The sequence below is a fragment of the Ovis aries genome, chromosome 11 (assembly GCF_016772045.2).
Source record: "Ovis aries strain OAR_USU_Benz2616 breed Rambouillet chromosome 11, ARS-UI_Ramb_v3.0, whole genome shotgun sequence".
Classification (NCBI taxonomy): Eukaryota; Metazoa; Chordata; class Mammalia; order Artiodactyla; family Bovidae; genus Ovis; species Ovis aries.
This window is the reverse complement of record NC_056064.1, coordinates 44520723-44541906: the sequence shown is the minus strand read 5'-3', so window position 1 is coordinate 44541906 and position 21184 is coordinate 44520723. Positions and strand designations below refer to the sequence as shown.

At 56.7% G+C, this 21184-nt stretch overlaps 1 protein-coding gene across 2 annotated transcripts; it reads left to right on the top strand.

Annotated features, from left to right (window-relative positions):
* The first annotated feature begins 84 nt into the window (after positions 1-84).
* On the top strand, positions 85-20964 carry PLCD3 (phospholipase C delta 3). 2 transcript variants are annotated; one of them, XM_027974407.1, is made up of 15 exons: positions 85-327; positions 12069-12230; positions 12328-12556; positions 12904-13033; positions 13875-14103; positions 14592-14793; positions 14960-15104; positions 15897-16049; positions 17296-17439; positions 17573-17723; positions 18494-18610; positions 19443-19609; positions 19755-19890; positions 19995-20144; positions 20346-20964. In XM_027974407.1, exons 1-15 carry the CDS (start codon positions 177-179, stop codon positions 20429-20431), a joined length of 2352 nt encoding a protein of 783 aa, XP_027830208.1. In that variant the 5' UTR covers positions 85-176; the 3' UTR covers positions 20432-20964. The 2 variants fall into 2 exon arrangements, with proteins under 2 accessions (XP_027830208.1, XP_027830209.1); XM_027974408.3 differs by lacking the exon at positions 85-327 and adding an exon at positions 5342-5410.
* Positions 20965-21184: the final 220 nt, after the last annotated feature.

Below are 21184 nucleotides of genomic sequence, written 5' to 3'. Positions count from 1 at the left end.
CTCGGCCCCGCCCTCTGGCTCCAGGTCCCTCCTTCCTTGACCCTCGTCCCTCCCTTTCTCCCTCCTCCCGACACCTCCTCCTCCAGACTCGCTCCCGGCGCCGCTAAGTTTCTCCGCTCCGCACCGCGCGCGCTGACCCCAGGCCCGAGGCCGGGCCCGGCCCCGGCCCTCAGACCATGCTGTGCGGTAGCTGGAGGAACCGCCGGCGGCAGCCCGAGGAGCCCCCGGTCCCGGCCCAGGTCGCAACGCCCGTAGGGCTCCTGTCCCCGCCCGCATCCCAGGAAGGCAACATCAAGAGGCCCGGGCTCCGGGCGCTGAAGAAGATGGGTCAGTGAGCGGCCGGGGTGGCTGCGGGTGGGCGCGGATGCGCCCCGGGGGTGCATCTTGGGAAGATCGGGGTGTTACGGCAAGCCCTTCTTGGGTTTCCCAGTAGGGATGTGGGGAGTTTAGCGAGGGATGGAAGGCCAGCGCCGTTCCAGAGTGGGGCGGGGTGGAGTGTCACACCTGGGGTCACCCGAGGTCCCGGGTCTGAGCGAGGCTTCCAGGACAACTTCTGGGAGTATAGAGTGGGAGTTTGGACGAGGGCTGCGGACTGGAGTCCTAGAAGGTTGGAAGAGTAGAAAGGGAGAGACAGGCTTAGGATGCCCATCACCCCCTCCCAGAAACCCTGTGCCCTCTAGGGTCTTCCAGCATCCTGGATTCTTGGGCCTCTTAGGGCATGAGAGTTGTGGAAGACGCTGGCATCTCATGCCGACCTTGCAACCCTACAGTCCCCACTGGGATTAGAGCAGGCGCACAGCCCTGGAAGGACTGGTCTAACTGGTGAGAACACTGACCTTTGGGTCAGAAAGCCCAGGTTGCCTTCTTAGATTTGAGGAAGTCATGGGGGAACGGAATGCATTTGTGGTTTATCAAGCATCTCCTAGACGCAGGCCAGCACTGAGTGGTTAGGGATGTGGTGCCCATCAATCTTCTTCACCTTCCTGAGAGGTAGGTGGTATAATCCCCATTTCACAGATGAGGAAGAGAAAGTAAGGAATTTGCCCATGACCGTAGAGCTAGTAGAGGGCAAAGGCTGGCGTGTAACCCCGCACTGCCCCTGGCAGCCTCTCAGAATCTGGGCAAAGTGGGACTGAGTGGGGGCTGAGGGCTTGAATGAGGGGGCGTGTGTGTGAAAGTAATCTTTTAGTATTTATTTTCTTATCTTATTATTTATTTGGCAACACCAAGCCTTAATTCATGGCACGCAGGCTCTTTAGTTGTGGCACGTGGGATCTAGTTCTCTGACCAGAGATCAAACCCTGGCCCCTGCATTGAGGCCAGAGTCTTACAGAATCTCACCACTGGGCCACCACGGACGTCCCTGTGAGAGTATTTTATACAATGCAAAGTGCTGTAAAACTGAAGTGGTGTAGGAGCACTGTGGTCAGTAGAATAGTTAATGATGGAGAGGCTAGAGGTGGGACTGAGGGAACAGAAGGACAGGGTTGCCTGTGTGAATCTTGGGGTAAAATGCAAAGGTCTCTCTTGCCAGTCTTGCCTTCTCTTACAGCCGCAGGGCATGTAAGATCTAGTTCCCAGACTAGGGGTTGAACCCACGGCCCCTGCACTGGAAGTGCGGAGTCTTAGCCACTGGACCACCAGGGCAGTCCTTCTGGTCTTACTTTTCTCTGTCCTCCATTGTTTTTGTTCTTATTTCTACCTCCTTTCATTTGACCTGAATTTGTTGAGTGCTGTGTTCTGATCACTGTGACTGGCACTTTCCTTATAAACACAGAAGACATGCTCTCTGCCCTATGCTTCATCAATCACACATCCGTTCAACCAACATTTATTGAGTGCCTATAGTATGCTCTCGGAGAAGGTGATGGCAACCCCACTCCAGTACTCTTGCCTGGAAAATCCCATGGATGGAGGAGCCTGGTAGGCTGCAGTCCATGGGGTTGCGAAGGGTCGGACACGACTGAGCAACTTCACTTTCACTTTTCACTTTCCTGCATTGGAGAAGGAAATGGCAACCCACTCCAGTGTTCTTGCCTGGAGAATCCCAGGGACGGGGGAGCCTGGTGGGCTGCCATCTATGGGGTCGCACAGAGTCGGACACGACTGAAGCGACTTAGCAGCAGCAGCAGCAGCAGCATAGTATGCTCTGCCCTAGGGGTTCAGCAAGAAACAAGACAGACATAGCCCTGGCTCTTAGAGAGCTGAAGCGCCAGCAAGGGTGTCAGACAATGAAACCAAGAAATAAGGCTCTGAAGGCTAGAGCATGAGGCTGGGGAGCCCTGACTGCACCCCGGAACTGGAGGGAGACTGGAGTGAGGCCAAAGGGGAGATGCAGGGAGAGGCTGGATCCTCGAGGCCCCTGGAGGGTGTCAGGAGCTCAGGAAAGGTCTTAGACAAGAGGAGAGCAGGAACTATGTAGGGTAAGGGTGGGTTGGATGAACACAGGGGTAAAACAGGGAGCCCCACTGAAGGGAGGCTGAGGGGTAGGTTGGGCAGAGTGGTGGTGGGGAGCCTCAGATGTGAGCTGTGGAACCAGAACAGATTCCAGGACTACAGGGAGGTGGACTGAGCTGGACTCTGCTGTCGGCGGGATCTGGGAGATGTCTCTCATAGGTGGCGGTATCATCCTCTGGTTTACAGGGCAGTGGTGGAGAGAATGATCCCCATGGGGAACTGAGGTGCTGCGGAGACAACAAAGGGCTTGCATCAGGCCAGAGAAGCAGCCCTGGGAGTCAGCCGCCCCTGAGGGTTACATTTGCCATGGGAGGGTCGGGGTGACAATCCTGCCCACCTGCCTGTCTCCTCATTCCGCACACATTTGCCAAGCCCCATGGCTCAGATCATAAGGAGTCTGCTTGCAATGCAGGAGACCCAGGTTCAATCCCTGGGTTGGGAAGATCCCCTGGAGAAGGAAATGGCAACCCACTCCAGTATTCTGACCTGGAAAATCCCGTGGATGGAGGAGCCTGGAAGGCTACAGTCCATGAGGTCGCAAAGAGTTGGACACAACTGAGTGACTTCACATCCGGGTACCAGGGTGTTGTGCCAGGGCTGGGGCTTCAGAGATGGAGAATACCTAGCCCTGGGGGAGAGGACAGTCTAGGAAACACTTGTAGACAAGTAATTAGTGCTAAGCCCAAGACTCAGCACCTGTGGCTGAGTAAGGCTGCACGGGAGTCCCGGGCACCCTGTGACGGTGACACTGTTGGGAACTATCTGGGCGTCAGACTGTCACCTGGGCACCCTCCCTCCCCTTGGCTGCTGCACCATCCTGTTGAGCGACTGCCTTCTGAGATAGGAATGTCGACTCCATGGGGAATGCCCCTTCCCCAGGCCTCACTGAGTCCAGGAACAGGGTGGAGGCGAAACCCAGGTGTCCTGGGGCCCAGCTGCTCAGGCCCACAAGGCCAAGGCCTGTGCCTACCACCCACGTAGCTTTCGATGCGAGCCCTGTGGCTGCTGCCTCTCCCAGAATGATCCTCAGGGCCGCGCCTGGTCACTGCCTCTGTCACACCCCTTGGTGCCGGATGAGTCTCTCAGTTGTGTCCGACTCTTGTGACGCCATGGACTGTAGCCCATCGGGAGCCTCTGTCCATGGAATTTCCAAGGGCAGGAATATTGGAGTGGTTTGCCATTTTCTTCTCCAGGGGATCTTCATGATCTAGGGATAAAACCTGGGTCTGGTGTCGTAGGCGGTCTCTTGACTGCGGTAGATTCTGTATCAACTGACCCACCAGGGAAGCCCCGCCCCTTAGTCCAGCAGAACAGATTTTCTTTCAAATCAGGTCAAGAGGCCAGGGCAGGGAGTGGCTCAGAGTCAAAGGCTCAGAGGGGCTCAAGGAAAAGAAAGGGCTGGGAGGGCCATACTGGGGGAAACTAAGATGAAGGGGGAGGGAGGCAGCCCCCATATTGAGTGGGAGTCATTTGTGGAGCACAGGGTCCAGCCTGCTCCAGCCCCCTGCCCCTAGGCTGGGCTGCTGGCCCAAACTTTTCCTAGGAAGCCAGGGAAGAATTGAGCCGAAGAGGAGCCGGAAGCACAGCGCAGTGCTGAGCACACAGCAGCCCCGATCCTGTTTAATCCTCTCCAGGGAAGGTGCTGAGCTGTCCCCATGTGACAGATGAGAGGCTCGAGGTGGAGGGGGAGAAGTCACCCACCCAAGGCCATACGGCTTAAGCAGCAGCAGTGCCTGTCTGCGGCCAAAGCCATCATTGAATGATGGCTCTTTATTGCCTGGGTTCCTCTGGTGGCTCAGATGATAAAGAATCTACTTGTAATACAGGAGACCCAGGTTTGATCCCTGGGTTGGGAAGATCCCCTGGGGAAAGAATTCAGGGAATTCTTGCCTGGAGAATTCTGTGGACAGAGGAGCCTGGTGGGCTACAGTCCATGGGGTCACAGAGTCAGACACAACTGAGCAGCTAACACGTACATATACATACAATTAACACCTTTGTCAGTTAACACCTTTGTAACACTGTGCCCGAGAATTCCATGGACAGAGGAGCCTGGTGGGCTACAGTCCATGGGTCACAGAGTCAGACACAACTGAGCGGCTAACACATACATATACATACAATTAACACCTTTGTCAGTTAACACCTTTGTAACACTGTGCTAATGCATTTCACATACTAGCTCATTTAATGTCACAACCTATGAAGTAGGTGGAACCAGTAGCTTCATCTTATTTTAAAATGTTCATTTATTTGCACCAGGTCTCAGCTGCGGATGCAGGATCTTTAGTTCTGCCATGAGATCTCTTAGTGGTGCCATGTGGGGTCTAGTTCCCTGACCAGGGATCGAACCTGCACTCCCTGCATTGCAAGCACAAAGTCTTAGCCACTGGACCACTGGGGAAATCCCTAACCTCATTTTTCAAGTGAGGAATCTGAGATTTAGAGAGGTTCAGTAACTTAGCCCAGGATTCAAATCTCAGAAGTATCTATAGCTAAGAGAGGATTTGAGGATTTGAACCCAGGAAGTCAGCCCAGAGTCCAAGCTCTTAACACAATGAATGGATGAGTGATTTAAGCCTGGTGGGGAGGGACCGGCTACACCCCTTCCCCATATTGGCTCTGCCAACCTCCAGGGTGTGTCCTCATAGGGCTGCCCCCAAAAATACAGGATGCCCAGTTAAATGCACTTTTCAGATAAACCACACATAATTTGGGACATACTGATACTAAATTATTATTTGTTGTTATCTGAAACCCCCATTTAACTGGGCATACCGAGTTTTGCCTGGCAGTCCTGCCACCCCAGAGCCCCACCCCCACGCCTAATCCCCCGGAGCAGAGCACTGAGTGGGCAGAAGCTGCTCGCTTCCCTCTCCAATCTGTACACACCACCAAATGCCACAGGGCAAGCGTGCTCTCCCCCCGGTCTGCCCAGAACAGGTCCTGCAGGGTGAGTGGGGCTCCCGGGGGGAGGTTGGCAGCTGCTGGGGGGGTCTTCCAAGAAGCCCCTGGTCCAGGCAGATGCCTGGCCTGGGTGGTGGGCAGGGCTGGGCTGTGCCAGGCAGGGCCGCGGGGCTGGCTCTCTCCTGCATTGTGGCCCCCTCACCTCTTCTTGTTCAGCTCTGGGGAGCCCCATCTCAGCCCCCAGACAGCCTTCACCCCTGGTCTGGCCCCTCCGAGAAAGGTGATGCCACCTTCATGGCCCTGCGTCCGCCTGGAGCAGGGGAGCGCCGCCACCCTTCCCTGACTTTGTTGATGTTTTGGGGAACATTATGGATTCTGGTGCTGAGCTCCACTGAGTTCTAGCCTTGGATGTGGCAGCCAGCCTGGGTGAGGGGGACTCGCTTGGTACCCAAGGTGTGGGGCTGCCTGTTGGCTCAGGGCTTTGGGTGGGAACCCCTCACCATTGCCTGTCCCCTCCCAGAGCCTCATGGCCTCAGTCACCAGGAAAAGCTGCTCTCCTCCCTGCCCCTGTTGGCATGAAGCTGGCGGCTGTCTGTCGCTCTTGCCTGCATGTCTCACATTCCTGCTAGAGTCCTGGGTGCCCTTTCTGAGTGTGTACTGGCACACACACACACACACACACACACACAGGCACACTGCCTAGTTTCCATACCAAGCGTATCACCTTCCTCCTACCCACCGACCGCCCCCCACAGACACACAGGTACACACACCATATATGCATACACCACCCTACACACACCTTCAGTCCTTACTCATCCTGGCCTCTGCATATACACCCCATGACCAGACAGCACCTCCCACCCCTGCCCCCTCCACAGTCCTTACATCCGCCCCTGCCTTGGGCCACCCACACTCTTCCGCAGACATGTCTCGTCCTCTCTGACCATCAGTGGCCCATATCTATGAGAAGGGTGGAATTTTTTTTTAACATTAAACAAAATGTATATATATCTATTTAATGTATTTGTTTTTGGCTACGCTGGGTCTTCATTGCTGTGCGAGGGCTTTCTCTAGATGCGACAAGAAGGGGCTACTCTCTAGCTGCCGTGCGCAGGCTTCTCATTGCGGTGCCGTCTCTTGTTTCAGAGCACAGGCTCTAGTGCGTGTGGGCTCACTAGTTGCAGCTCGTGGGCTCGAGAGCACAGGCTCAGTAGTTTTGTGGCACCGGGGCTTAGTTGCTCCGCTGCGTGTGGGATCTTCCCAGATCAGGGATTGAACCTGTGTCTCCTGCATTGGCAGGCGGATTCTTTTCCACTGAGCCACCAGGGTAGTCCCGAACAGTGGGATTTAAGGGCCAGAGATGAACTTGGCCTCCCACAGCCTCTTCCAACTCTGTCTCTGAGGCAGATTCCTGCACCACTCCTAGCCTTGGCCATAGAACCCCTCTGGCCCCCCGACCGTACACAGCCTGAATTGCCCAGGGAGAAGGTGGTCACTGGGAAACTGTGGCTGCCCGTTTCCCACCACCTTCCGGTCCCTCTCGGGGCAGAGGTGAACGTTCAGCTCAGGGAGAGTGTCTGGGCCCAAGCCGATGACAGTGGGCTGAGCGGGGGACAGAACCAGCTGGAGGCCATGAGACTCAGGAGCAGGGATGGAGCAAACTACCCATCTTCCTTCCCAGGCGCTGCCTCAGTTTCCTTCTTTATCATTTATTTCAAACTCCCTGTGGACAGGCCCCAGGTGGATTAGGGTTCAGCCCCATAGAGTCTTTGGGTGAGCTCCCTCCCCAATTCTCAACACACTCCAGCTCCACCACTTATCAACCCTGCAGCCCTGAACAAATTCAGTAGCTGCCTCTTTAACAGCTTTATTGAGAATTAATTCAGCCATTTAAAGTGTACGGTGGTTTCTGGCACGCATGCTCAGTCGCTTCAGTCTTGTCTGACTCTGCGATCCCATGGATTATAGCCCGCCAGGCTCCTCTGTCCATGGGGTTCTCCAGACGAGAAAATGTGAGTGGGTTTCCATGCCCTCCTCCCAGGGATCTTCTCTACCCAGGGACTGAACCTGCATCTCCTGCATTGCAAGTGGGTTCTTTACGCACTAAGCCACCTGGGAAGCCCCTCCTGGCATATTACATCATTATTATCATTATTTTTGACTGTGCCATGTGGCATGTGAGATCTTAGTTTCCCCACTAGGTATCGAACTCGTGCCCCCTGCATTGGGAGCACGGAATTCTAACCACTGGACCACCAGGGAAGTCCCTTTATTTCTAAAAATCGTTCTAAAATATACATAACATAAAATTGGCCATGTAAACCGTTTTGAAGCAGATAATTGAGTGGCATTAATTACATCGGCAATGTTGTGCTATTTCCGAAACTTTCCCATCACCCTAAATAGAAGCTCTGTGACCATTGGGCCATAATTCCCTGTTTGTCCCTTTCCAAAATCCCTGGTGACCTCTAATTTACTTTCTGTCTCTGGATTTTTTTAACTGAGGTTTAATGATATAAAATGTTTCTGTGGATTTGACTGTTCTAGGCACCTCATTTAAATGGAATCGGATGTTTGTCCTTCTGGGTCTGGCTTATTTCACTTAGCATAATGTTGTCAAAGTTCATCCATGTCGTACTTTGCAGAGATCAGACGTCACTCTTTATACGGCTGAATAATATCCCACCGAACAGATAGACCGCATTTCACTTATCCGTTTACCTGCTGATAGACGCTTGGGTTGTTTCCACCTTTTGGCTACTGATTGTCCTCATTTTTACTACTGTTATTTCATGATTGTTCCCCAGCCTGCCCAGTCGAGGTGACCAGGGTGCTGGCCCAGCCCCCTCCAGAAATGGATAGATAGGCAGAAATGGATAAATAACCCACGGAAACTGCAGGAGGTAGGCTCCTAGTGAACCTGCTCGTCCAGGAAACATCTGTGGGTTTGGGTCTGGCAGGACTGAGAAGATGTTTGCTGGGCAGCTAGGCAGAGGGCCAGGCCGCTCCCAGGATCACTGCCCAGAGCTTGGACCCTCCTCCTGACCTCACCCCCTTCCCTCTGCCCCCCTTGTCTGACACCCCATACCTCTCACTATCCCAGGGTTCAGAAGCTCAAGCAGTGGAGAAATAGAGACAGCCATCCAGGTGCTCAGTACCCGGCCCAGCCTGGCACTTCACCCTCATTCTGTGAAGCCTTTCCACTGGCAGTGTGGGCGGAGGACAGTGTGGTCCAAGGCGCAGTGTGATCTGGGGGCCCTTGCTGGTAGGGCGGGCAGAATGGAATGTCACCCCTTCCCAACACAGGCCCTTGGGGAGCTGGGGTGAGAGCCAGGAGCAGGGCCCCCGTCAACATGGGAATCTGCCCCCCTGGGGGGCCAGTCAGGAGCTCAGGCTGCCTTTCTCCATGTCCTGTTTGCAGAAAACTCTGGACAAAACAGGCCCTCGGTGATGGTGACTCACCTCCATTTCCGGCCTTAGTCATTCACCAGCTCCCCTCCTCCCCATCCCCCAGCTCTGGGCTTGGCATCACAGGGCTGGCCGGGTCAGGGGAGGTGGCTCCAGCTACAGAGTTTAGTTGTCATGGAAATGAGAAGTCCCCTTTCCCACAGCTGAGAAGGTTGAGAAGGGGTGGGCTCAGCCCGGTGGCACTACAGGGCCCCCTGACTTCCCTGCCCCCCACCCTCAGGAAGAGAGAATGCAGAGATTGCCCAGATATGAGGATAGGGGGCTGAGGGTCTGGTGAGTCTCTTGGCCTGGCACACGCCATGTTCTAGCTCTTTGTGTGGAAACAAGAGGGTTCCACCTCCCCTTCCTGGCTAGGTGGCACGGAGTGGGCATTGACCCTTCCAGAAGGCCACAGTCCCAAGGACAATGGGCCTCTCTTCCATCCTTTATTTTAAAGAGAGACCCCTTGGAGCCATTAGGGTCACAGATTGGCCCCAAGGGGGACCATAGCCCATTTTATTTATTTATTTTTTATATATTTATTCAGCTGCATCCGGTCTTAGCGATGGCATGGGGGAATATTATTACCTCATCCTGATCTCTCCTGGCCACACACACACTCTCTAGTTGCAGCACAAGGGCTTCGAAGTTGCACTTAGCTGCTCCAGAGTGCACAGGCTCCACAGCATGTGGGATCTTAGTTCCCCAAACAGGGATCAAACCTGAGCCCCCTGCATTGCAAGGCGGATTCTTAGCCACTGGACCACCAGGGAAGTCCCCATAACCTCTCAAGGATGGCAGGTTTCTCCTCCTGCCTCTGAGTCCGTGATTCTCGATCACAGTCTCTCTCAAAGTCACAAAGTAGACTCTTTTTTTTCCCCGGCTGCCCTGGGTCTTTCTTGCTGCGACTGTCTCTAGTTGCTGCAAGTAAGGGCTACTCTTCATTAGTGGGCTTCACGCTGCGGTGGCTTCTCTTGTTGTAGAGCAGGGGCTTCAGTGGTTGCAGCACATGGGCTCAGTAGTTGAGCGTGCGGACTTAGTTGCCCCGCAGCATGTGGAATCTTCCCAGACCAGGGCTCGAACTTGTGTCCCCTGCATTGGCAATGGATTCTTAACCACTGGACCATGAGGAAAGTCCCACAAGGTAGGACAGATACCCAATATACCGATATCCAATCCCCAACCTGCACCTGTTGAACGAGAATCTCTGGATCATGGGTTTCACAACCTCTCCAGGTGATTCTGACGCACAGCCAGGGTTGAGAAACCCTGACCCACAAGGCTGCTGCTCAGAAGTCAGGACAGATGGCTCAAGGCTGGGACTAGAATGCACTTAGTCCCCCAGCTGTCTCTCCATCTGCCTCACCTTTCAGAAAACACTGACTGCAAGCCTGGGTCTGGGACAAGCCCTGGGGTGAGGACATCCCAGTGCTTCAGTTTATTAAAAATCCCCTGAAATTACAATGTAGGTGGGGTGATTTAATTAAAGTAAAAAGTGTCATTGGTGGTCAGGGAAGGGGAACTCCCATTTGAGGATAGATCAGAGAAAGCTTCCTGGAGGAGTGGTATCTGAGCTGGTCCTTGAAGGACTCTGATATGAAGAAGAGATGGAGAAGGATCTTACAAAGGCTCCCAGAGTCAGGGAGAGGCAGTCGCAGGGATTTAGACTTGATTCCTCAGGTCAGAGTTTGCAATCAGGCAAGCAGGGTCCTTGAGGGATGGGGCACAAAGCCTAAAGCCAAGCCCAGTGCTGGGAGCCTGTTGAAATAAAAGGAGGATGAGAGGCCCACTGTCCTGTTTCCTTTGGCACACACAGTGGTGTTTGGGGATTTTTATTTCAATTTGATTTAATTGCCAACACTGAAAAATTTGGAGGCATCACATACAAATTCAGATTCCAGTTCTCTGGAATCTCTGGGCCCACATCCACCGCTGGCCGGCCCTGTCCTTTCCAAAGGGCGTGGACCCTACAGTTTGACTGGTTCCCACCCATTCTATTGTCCCCTGGCTCACAAACTTTTATTTTTGACCCCTGCTGAGACACATCCTAGCAAAGGGTGTGGCCCCACAGAGCAGTCAGCAGCTTGACTGAATTTTGGATTTTGCAGCAGCTACTATTGTGGTCGCCACTTTATGAATGGAGACCTGGAAGCTTAGAGCAGTCACAGGGTAGTGCCACCATGGCTGTGTAAGTGACAGAAATGACAGAGCTGGGATTTGACTCCCCGAATCCCACTCTGGCCTAGGTCCCCAGGCCCAGGGTGGTTGCAGGGAGGGGTAAAGAGGATAGAAGAAGGAGCAGAGGGGTCAGTGTGCTGGCCAAGGACGAAGATGCTGGAGCCTGACCTCCAGGGTTTAAAGCCTGTTTCCACCACTCCCCAGCCATGGAATTCTGGCAAGTTCCCGAAGCATCTCTGCACTTGTTTTCCCGTGTGTTAATACATGAGTGGGGTCTGGCATGTAGTAGGTGCCTTATAAGCGTTTTGTTGTATTAAGGAAGAGGGACGCTGTGACCGGAGAGCACATGGGGTTATAACAGTGTCTGGACAAGGGGGACACCCAGTGTCACAGGAGATCATGCTTTCTGCTGGGCCTCACCAGGGCATCTGGAGGTCAGCCCCAGGCTGGCCAAAGCAGGGCTGGGCCTGGCCTGCTTGGTCTGAGACCCTGGAGCCAGAGTGACCTCCTTGTCCTTGAGAAAGCAGAGGTGAGGAGCTTGGGTTGCAATAAGAAAGACTTAGGTTGGGTAGTGAGACTACGCTCTTGATGATCGTTGGATGGAATGAGTGTGAGCAAATTCCAGGAGATGGTGAAGGACAGGGTCACAAAGAGTTGGACACGATTGAGCAACCGAACAAAAACCACCCTATTGATGGTCAGAGTTTTGTCTCAAGGGAAAAGGCTCTTGATAGCAGATTCTAGGCTTGAAGCCTGGAGGGCAGTGGCAGAAAAGGTAACCTTTAACAGGCTGGAGGCCCAGGCAGTGTCTAGAGCAATAGCTCTGTTCTGAGGCCTCCAGGGGAGGCTTGGGAGGAGGGCCAGCCTGTTACTGGCACCCCTTCCAGGGGGCCTTGGGTTGGACACAGCGAGCACAGGCCTTGGGGCCAAAAAGCCTAGAGCCAAAGCGGGTTCTACGACCTGTTACCTGGAGAGGAAGAGACGCTTGCGGAAGTCCGCCCAGACTTGGGGCCTGCTTCTCCCTGCTGGGGAGCTGGTTAGAACTCCAGGGTACCCCTGGCCTCCCGTCCCCACAGGCCTGTCGGAGGATGAGGACGTGCGGGCCATGCTGCGCGGCTCCCGCTTCTGCAAGATCCGCTCGCCGACGTGGCAGAAGGAGCGGCTGTACCGGCTGCAGGAGGACGGCCTGAGCGTGTGGTTCCAGCGGCGCATCCCGCGTGCGCCTTCGCAGCACATCTGTGAGCGGGACCAGGGAGGGCATGGACGGGCTGGGGACAGCGGCGGCCTGGCCCCGTTGCCCTGACCCGGCCGCGCGCGGCCCGTTCCTCTCCGCAGTCTTCGTCCAGCACATCGAGGCCATCCGCGAGGGCCACCAGTCCGAGGGCCTGAGGCACTTCGGGGGCGCCTTCGAGCCGGCGCGCTGCCTCACCATCGCCTTTAAGGGGCGCCGCAAGAACTTGGACCTGGTGGCGCCCACGGCCGAGGAGGCGCAGCGCTGGGTGCGCGGTCTGGGCAAGCTGCGCGCGCGCCTCGATGCCATGAGCCAACGCGAGCGCCTTGACCAATATCCTCCCGGGGAGTGTGGCAGGCGGGCGTGGAGGGGCCAGCCCCATGCCGGGGGGACTCCCAGCCCCAGGAGAGGCGTGGCTCCACTCTTAGGGGCGCTGAGATTTGGTCTTCAGAACTGAGAGTGGCGGCCAGGCATCCCCTGGGGAGCCCGGGTCCCACAAAGGATGCGCTCCTACGGAGCTCAGGCAGTTCACAGGCTGAGAGGAACGCACAGTTCCCAAACTGGGAGCCCCCACGCGGGAGCGGTTGAGTGTGTGTGTAGTCGGGGGAGATTGCCTGTCAATTACCTGTCAGCTGGGGGCGGGGCCCAGCCTCTTGCGGGTATTTCCTGAGCACCCACACCTGGATCCACTCCTATCTGCACCGGGCAGACTCCAACCGGGACAGTAAGATGAGCTTCAAGGAAATCAAGAGCCTGCTCCGCATGGTCAACGTGGACATGAACGACATGTATGCCTACCGCCTCTTCAAGGTGGGCACCTGCCGCCACACTGACCTCTGCTCCCCCAGCCACGGGAGTCCTCAGTTCCCTTCCCCCACCCCACCCACACCCCAGGCTTTTGTGGAGAGTGGCCTCTTTCTGCAGAAAGGCTGCATGTGGGCCTTAGTCTACCCTTTCACGCAGGGAAGCCACTGAGCCAGGTTGGGAGCCTGGGCCCAGAGCTCCTTCCTCACCCTCAGGCAGAGCCCAGGTAGTGAGGACTTCGGGCTCATGGGCACACGCGTGAGCTCACCCCTTCCATTGTGGCATGTGTGGCACCTCCACACGTGACTGTGTACACCCTATGTGTGGGAGGGGCCCACAGGGGTGGGCTCTCCATCCGTGGCCCAGTTGGAGCACGCGGACTGTGTGACCCTGAGGGACAGCAGGGCCACGGCACCTGTACTCCTGGACGGACGTGCCACGTGGACTGGACCATGTGCATTCTCAGTTGCGTGTTGCTCATTGACCTTGGTGTGAACATGTGAGAACAGTACGGCATATGCACCAGAGCGGGGGTGCCGGCATAGAGGCTCAACCCTGCCTGAAGCTCACAGTTTTTCCTCCCCCATCTTGATTCTTGGGATAGGCAGAGGGATAAGCCCTGAACCCAAGAGACCGTCTTTAGAACCCCGGCCCTGCGATCTAACAGCGTGAGTCTGAGTGAGACCTGAGGCCTTGCCAGCTCTGTTTTTCCACCTGTGAAATGGGAGACATCACCTCCTGTCCCAGCCGTGGTGGATGACGGGGGTGTGTACAGAGCATGGGTGTGAGAGCACCCTGCTCGTCCAGGGTGTTGTCTTCTTCTGAGCCTCTCCCTCCTGCCCTCTAGGAGTGTGACCACTCCAAAAATGAGCGGCTGGAGGGGCCTGAGATTGAGGAATTTCTGCGGCGGCTGCTGAAACGCCCTGAGTTGGAGGAGATCTTCCATCGGTACTCGGGAGAGGACCGCGTGCTGAGCGCCCCTGAGCTGCTGGAGTTCCTGGAGGACCAGGGAGAGCCCAAGGCCACCCTGGCCCACGCCCAGCAGCTCATCCACACCTATGAGCTCAACGAGACAGGTAAAGAAGGGTCTGACAGATGGGGTTGGGGCCAACGCAGCCCAGGGCTTGGCGTCTGACAGGTCTGGGTCCCCAGCTAAGTGGGCTCTTCTGTTCTTGACTGTGGGCGCCATCTTGGGCAGCTCACCTCACCTCTTTGAGACTCAGCTGCCATCTCTGTAAATTGGCATAGTAATGTATCTTCCTCACAGGGTTGAGTTGAAATTAAATGGCTTAACTCGGGAGTCCCCTGGTGGTCTAGTGGTTAAGATTCTGGGGTTTCACTGCGGTGGGACCGGGGTTCAATCCCTGGTCAGGAAACTGAGATCCCAGAAGCAGTGTGGCATGGCGCAAAAAAAAAAAAAAAAAAACACCCGGCATAACTTATGTAGAGTCCAGTCAGTAGACAAGTGCTCATTATTACTAAGCTGAGTGAGCTTTGAGATTTTGGGGGCCAGACACAGGGGTCCCTGCATAGCCTGATGCTCTCTTCTGCCCATTTTCTGCAGCCAAGCAGCATGAGCTGATGACACTGGATGGCTTCATGATGTACCTGTTGTCCCCTGAGGGGGCTGCCCTGGACTCAGCCCACACACGCGTGTTCCAGGACATGGACCAGCCCCTTGCCCACTACTTCATCTCCTCCTCGCACAACACCTACCTGACCGATTCTCAGATCGGGGGACCCAGCAGCACTGAGGCCTACGTCAGGTACCACAGTGCAAGGGTGGTGGGGTTGAACAGGTCTGGGAGCCGGTTTGGGGGCGATAAGGGGCTCAACTCCCACTGTGGGCTTCCTGGGGCCGAGGAGGCCTGCCCGTTGCCCTGCTCTGCGCCACCCACAAGATACTTTGTCTGTCCATCCATCTGTCCGCAGGGCCTTTGCCCAGGGATGCCGCTGTGTGGAGCTGGACTGCTGGGAGGGGCCAGGAGGTGAGCCGGTCATCTATCATGGCCACACCTTCACCTCCAAGATCCTCTTCCGAGACGTGATCCAGGCAGTGCGAGAGCACGCCTTCACGGTGAGCCCCGGGACCCCCACACTCAGCCCCAGAGCCTTGCCGGCAACCCCAGCTGATCTTGGTCCCTCCAAAAGAACCGCCTGGGACTTCCCTGGCGGTCCAGTGGTTAGGACTCCACGCTTCCACTTCAGGGGGCATGAGTTCAATTCCTGGCCGGGGAACTAAGATCCTGCATGCTGTGCAGTGTGGCCAAGACAAAAACCAAAAGAAACCCCTGCCCAGAGACTCACTTTCACCAAGTGCTGCTGGGACAGCTGGCCAGTGGGGTGGAATAAAGCTGGACGAGAGGCTCCCTTCTCCTACCCTTGTATGAAAATCATAAAATTTCTAGAAGAAAACCATGTGGGTAGGGAAGGACATTTTAATCATGACTCACAATGAGGAAATCATAAAAGAGAAGCTCAACATTGCACCTGCATAAAATTGCCATGTGTCAAGCTATAGGAATCTTTCCATCAACAGATAATGGGCTGGGACGAAAAATGTGCAACCTAAACGGCATGGTCAGTGTCATTAACATATAAAGAGCATTTATTAAAAGAAACATTCCTGCACCCCCTCTCAGCTCCCCAGACAGTCCACCCTCTTCCCCGGGGCCCCAGATCTGACCTCTGCCCCCCCATGGACACACTGACCCCGGTGTGTCCCACACCCACCCTCTCAGCCTCCCCCAGAGTGGGTTCTCCAGACTTCTGCCTGCCTGTCCTAAAAGGGGGTGGGGGGCTGGGTGCAGCAGGGGTCCTGGTGGGGGAGGGGCGAGCGTCTCTGAGCTGCTGCCCCTCGCCCTCCCAGGTGTCCCCGTACCCCGTCGTCCTATCCCTTGAGAACCACTGCGGGCTGGAGCAGCAGGCTGCCATGGCCCGCCACCTGCACACCATCCTGGGGGACATGCTGGTGACACAGACACTGGACCCCCAGAATCCTGAGGAGCTGCCATCCCCAGAGGTAACGCTCTCAGACCCCCAGCCTGGGCGGGGGAGGGTCTGGCTCCAAGGTCGACCATCCACCTTTGTGCAGGACCCCTCTCCTCTGTCTTAACCTTCTGGGGGGTTTTTTGGCCGCCTTTTGTGGCATGTGGGTTCTTAGTTCCCAGACCAGGGATTGAACCCACGCCCCCTGCAGTGGAAGTGCGGAGTCTTAACCACCGGACCGCCAGGAGAGGACTTTCTGCCTTAACCTTCTCCTGTGTCGCCGTTCATCTGACATCCGCCACCCGGTGGTCTTGTCACTTGTCTACCTTCCATTTTGGCTAGATGCCTCCCACCCTTGCCCCCGGCATGCAAGGCCCTCCATGACCTGGCCTGACCTCCCCACCCAGCCTCCTGCCCACAGAGCCCCTGCGGGCTTGGCCGTTGCCTTGTTTGACACTGTCTCCTCCACCTGGAGCCCCCGTCCCAGCTGCCTGTGCTCGCCAAGCGCCACCTGCTTGGAGTCTAGCTCAGTAAAGGGCCTCTTCCTGTGGCCTTAGCAACTTCCTCAGCGCTCTGGCCAGAAGTGGTCCATCTTCCTCTCTCCCAAACCCCAGAGCATTTTATCTGCCTCTTTAGGACATTTATCCTTTTGGGGTTCTTGGAGAAAACTCTCCTCCTACTCCCAATCCCAAATTACACAGGGAATCTGGGTTCACCTTTGTGTGTGATTTGGCTTTTTTTATTAGTATGAAAAAAACATACATGGTAAAAGAAAAAATAGAGCATACACAATGAAAAATGGATTTTCCTCCACTGTTGCTCCCCTTGTCCTATTTCTGAAGAAGTGGTTACCTTCAATGGTGTCTTGTATATTCTTCCAGAATTTTCCATGTGTCTATATACCTATATACCTGTGGACAGTGATCTTCTCTTTCAAGTGGTAGACAAAGAGGATCCTGTGAACACGTGTTCTACCTGCATTTCTTTCATGCGAGATCTTTTCTGAAGACAGTGCCTTCTCTTTCATCCCTGAGCTGCCTTAGTCATTGTATTGGCTGCCTTGCAGTGTTCTGAGGCTTGGAGGCACCTCATTAGCCAGATCCCTCGGATAGTTCCGTAGGCGCCCTCCTAGGTTTTTTCCTGTTAGAAACATCACTCGTGTGTCTCTTTCCCTGCTCACCACCCCAAGCCAGCCCCTCACACGGTGGTGTCTGAATGATAGACTGACACAGAATGATACAGGGGCAGGAGAGCTTCATTCTTCCATGCTGGGTCTACAGAGGCTGAAAGGCCGGGTCTTGGTGAAGGGGAAGAAGCTGCCAGCCACCCGGAGTGAGAACGGTCGCATCCTATCAGAGCGGGAGGAGGAGGATGAAGAGGAAGAGGAAGAGGAGGAAGTGGGGGCCGTAGAGCAGAGGCGGCGGGTGAGTGGGCCAGCCCAGGCTGGGCAGGCACTGTGGAGCGTGGGGACAGGTGGCCGAGAGAAGGGAGGTGGGAGGATCAGGGGGCTGGAGCCGGTGGGTGGGGAGCAGACCCCTGCTGAGGCTTGTCTCCCAGGCCAAGCAAATCTCCCCGGAGCTGTCGGCCCTGGCCGTGTACTGCTGCGCCGCCCGCCTGCAGACGCTGCGCCCCCCGCCGGTCCCGCCCCAGCCCTGCCAGGTCAGCTCCCTCAGCGAGCGCAAGGCCAAGAAGCTCATCCGAGAGGCAGGTGGGAGCCAGGACGTGGGGCATCTGAGGCAGGAGGGAGGTGGGGACCAGCGGACTCCGGGTGGGTGGGAGATGCTGACGTTGATCTGGAAAGGAGAGTGAAAGGGCTTTGAGGGCAGTGAAGAGAGGGGCTTAGGGAATGAGTGCCCAGCACCGGGCCAGGTATACATGCAAGAAGAGGGCACTGGGGCAAGGGGGACTGCTGTCTGCCTTCACGGGCTCACAGCCTAGTCCGGGGCCAGACACAGACGGATAACTGCGGTGCGAGGGGGATCCACTGGGTCTGACAGAGGCTGGGGGAGTCCTGCAGCGGGGGGAGGAAGGAGCCAGATGAAGAGGGGGAGGGGACTTCCGACTGGAGAAGCAGGTTGTCCCAAGGCCTGGAGGTGTGACATACACGGAAGGGTTCCTGGAACCGAGGTGGGGCTGGAGGAGTGTTTGTGGGTTGAGCAATAAAAGATTGCAGCCTGGGGCCAGGGGCTCCACCCACGGAGTCAGGAATGTGGGGACTCCGGGAGGGATGCAGTGCCAGGCTGCGGGAGGGGGTCCCTGTGCCTCTCTGGACTTCAGGAGCCTCCTCATGAGGACTCCCTGCCTCCTCATCAGAGAGTGAGGAAAGGGGGAAGCAGGAGCTGGCGATGGGCGTTCTGCCTGTTCCCAGCTGGTCTCTTGAGGTAGCGGGGGTCGGGGAAGGTGGCTGACAGACTCTGGCAGCCAGTGAGCGAGTGATACCCCAGCAGCCACCACAGTCCCACCCCACCTCTCCCCCAGGGAACAGCTTCGTCAGGCACAATGCCCGCCACCTGACCCGTGTCTACCCGCTGGGGCTGCGGATGAACTCGGCCAACTACAGCCCCCAGGAGATGTGGAACTCGGGCTGTCAGCTGGGTGAGTGGGGGCAGCAGAAGAGGGGGTGGGCAGGGGCCACTTTGTGGGGGTGCGCCTCTGGGAGCCGTGGAGGCCCCAGCGGTGATGGGGCAACACAGCTTCCCATAAGTCAGAAACATGAGTCTCAGTCATAACAATTATTAAAAGACTTGTCAACAGGGTCAGTGGGGAAACACAAATCAGGGTTGTTGGTTCTTGCCAGTGTAAAATCTCAATTTTTTTATGAAGGTAGAAATTAAAAGGGCTTCCCGGGCGGCGTAGTGGGAACGGAGCCGCCTGCCAATGGAGAGACACAGGAGACGCAGTTTCCATCCCTGGGCTGGGAAGATCCCCCCGGAAAAGGAAATGGCAACCCATTCCAGTCTTCTTGCCTGGAGAATCCCATGGACAGAGGAACCTGGAAGGCTGCCATCCATAGGGTCGCGAAGAGTTGGACACTCCCTTGTGCCTCTAACATACACACACACATACACACACAGAGAGGCAGTCCCCACTAAGGCCACACTGACAAGAGGGGGCTCTGGAGGACACTGAGCCTCGCCGAAGGAGGGGGTGTGCCCCTTGAGGAAGCTAGGGAAGCCTCTCTCTGGCCTTGAGGGATTCCAGCCATGACGTACAGGTGATAGTGGGGCTGGGTCCCTGGCTGCCATGATGCCCCCAAGCCATGGTGGGGGTGGGATGGTACGCCCACCCAGGCAGGGGGACCCTCTCTGGAGAGAACCAAGTCCTCTCCATACAAAGTCTGTCTGCGGGGAGGGCAGTGAGCCCCTGAGACTGGGCAGTGAGGAGAGGGCCACTAAGAGGCCCTGCCTTGCCCCTGCTGTGTCCACAGTGGCCCTGAACTTCCAGACACCGGGTTACGAGATGGACCTCAATGCCGGGCGCTTCCTCGTCAACGGGCAGTGCGGCTACATCCTGAAACCTGTCTGTCTGCGGTCGCCCAACACAACCTTTGACCCTGAGTGTCCTGGGCCCCCCAGAACAACTCTCACCATCCAGGTCAGAGGCCTGGGCCCTGCCCTGCCCGGGGTCCCCTCTTTGGGGGTGGCACCAGCCCGAGGACAACAGAGGCCTGGGGAGGGCACGGGAGGGTGGTGTGAGCGCCTCAGGCCGGGCTGCAGCCCCCCTCACCCTCCCCGCACAGGTGCTGACGGCGCAGCAGCTGCCCAAGCTGAACGCCGAGAAGCCCAATTCCATTGTGGACCCGCTGGTGCGCATTGAGATCCACGGGGTGCCCGCGGACTGTGCTCGCAAGGAGACCAACTATGTGCTCAACAACGGTGCGTGGGGGCCCTGCTGTCGGGCTGGCGGGCCACAGCGAGCGGAGGGAGGTGCTGGTTGGGGCCGGCCCTGCGGGCTCTTGACTGCCAGGCCTGTGCCCTAGGCTTCAACCCCCGCTGGGGGCAGACCCTGCAGTTCCAGTTGCGGGTTCCGGAGCTGGCGTTGGTCCGGTTTGTGGTAGAGGATTATGACGCCACCTCCCCCAATGACTTCGTGGGCCAGTTCACGCTGCCTCTCAGCAGTCTGAAGCAAGGTTCGTGGGGGTTGGTGGGGGTGGCAAGGGATGGGGGTTCTGGGCCTCCAAGACCCTGTTCACTGGGGCCGCCCATTTCCTCCGAGAGCCTGCCCTGAGCCAGGCCACCCTGGGGGTGGGATGCGGTCTGCACCCTACATGCCTGGCCATGTGGGCCGCTGGACAGAGAAGCTGATGCAGGGCTACCTACCCTTCCCGCAGGGTACCGCCACATCCACCTGCTTTCCAAGGACGGAGCCTCACTGTCACCGGCCACTCTCTTTGTCCACATCTGCATCCGGGGCTGAGCCACCTTGGGTTCTGCAGGTGCCAGTCTGCGTCCCATGCCCTCCGGAGTGGAGGGGGTGATGGAGGACCAGCCCCTCCAGCCTCCCGCTGAGACTGCCAGGCTCTGTCTCAACTGGGTGCTGGGGGCTGCCTGCACCCCTCCTGAAGAACAGGCTCCTTGCTCCGGGCTGTGAGATGGCCTCAGCCCACCTGGTTGTCGTGGCTTATGAAGAGCCAGGCCTGGTGCTGCCAGGAGACATAGGGAGCGGGACTCGTGAGCCCTCGACCACTCTCTGCTCCCCATCAGGGCCATCCCGGCCTCCTTCCCACAAGGAGTCCAGCCACCCCCCACACCGCCCCCTCCCCCGGCATCACCCACCCGCTAAGGTCCTCCTTCCCTCTCCAGCTCTTGAACCCGAGCTCCCTTCCTCTGTTAAAGCAAGGAGGGAGAGGGAGGCTCAGCTCTGGGAAGACCTAGGAGTCGGTTTCTAACTTGTCTTAGAAGAGCCCTGGAGAGGTCAGTAGAACAAAATAAAGCAGCTAGTTTATTTTACCACTGCTACCCGCTGAGTGCCGCTGAGGCCACATCCACAGGCCTCGGGGAGGGCCGGGGCAGAGGGAGTGTCCCCTGGGCCTCTTCCCACATCTGGGCCATTTGTCTAAGATGGACAGGGCGCTGGAGGGGATGCCACAGCTCAAAATAGCCCTGACCTCTCTTGGCTCAGAGCTGCTGCCAGCATCACAAGACTGTGAGGACAGTGGTTCACAAGGCC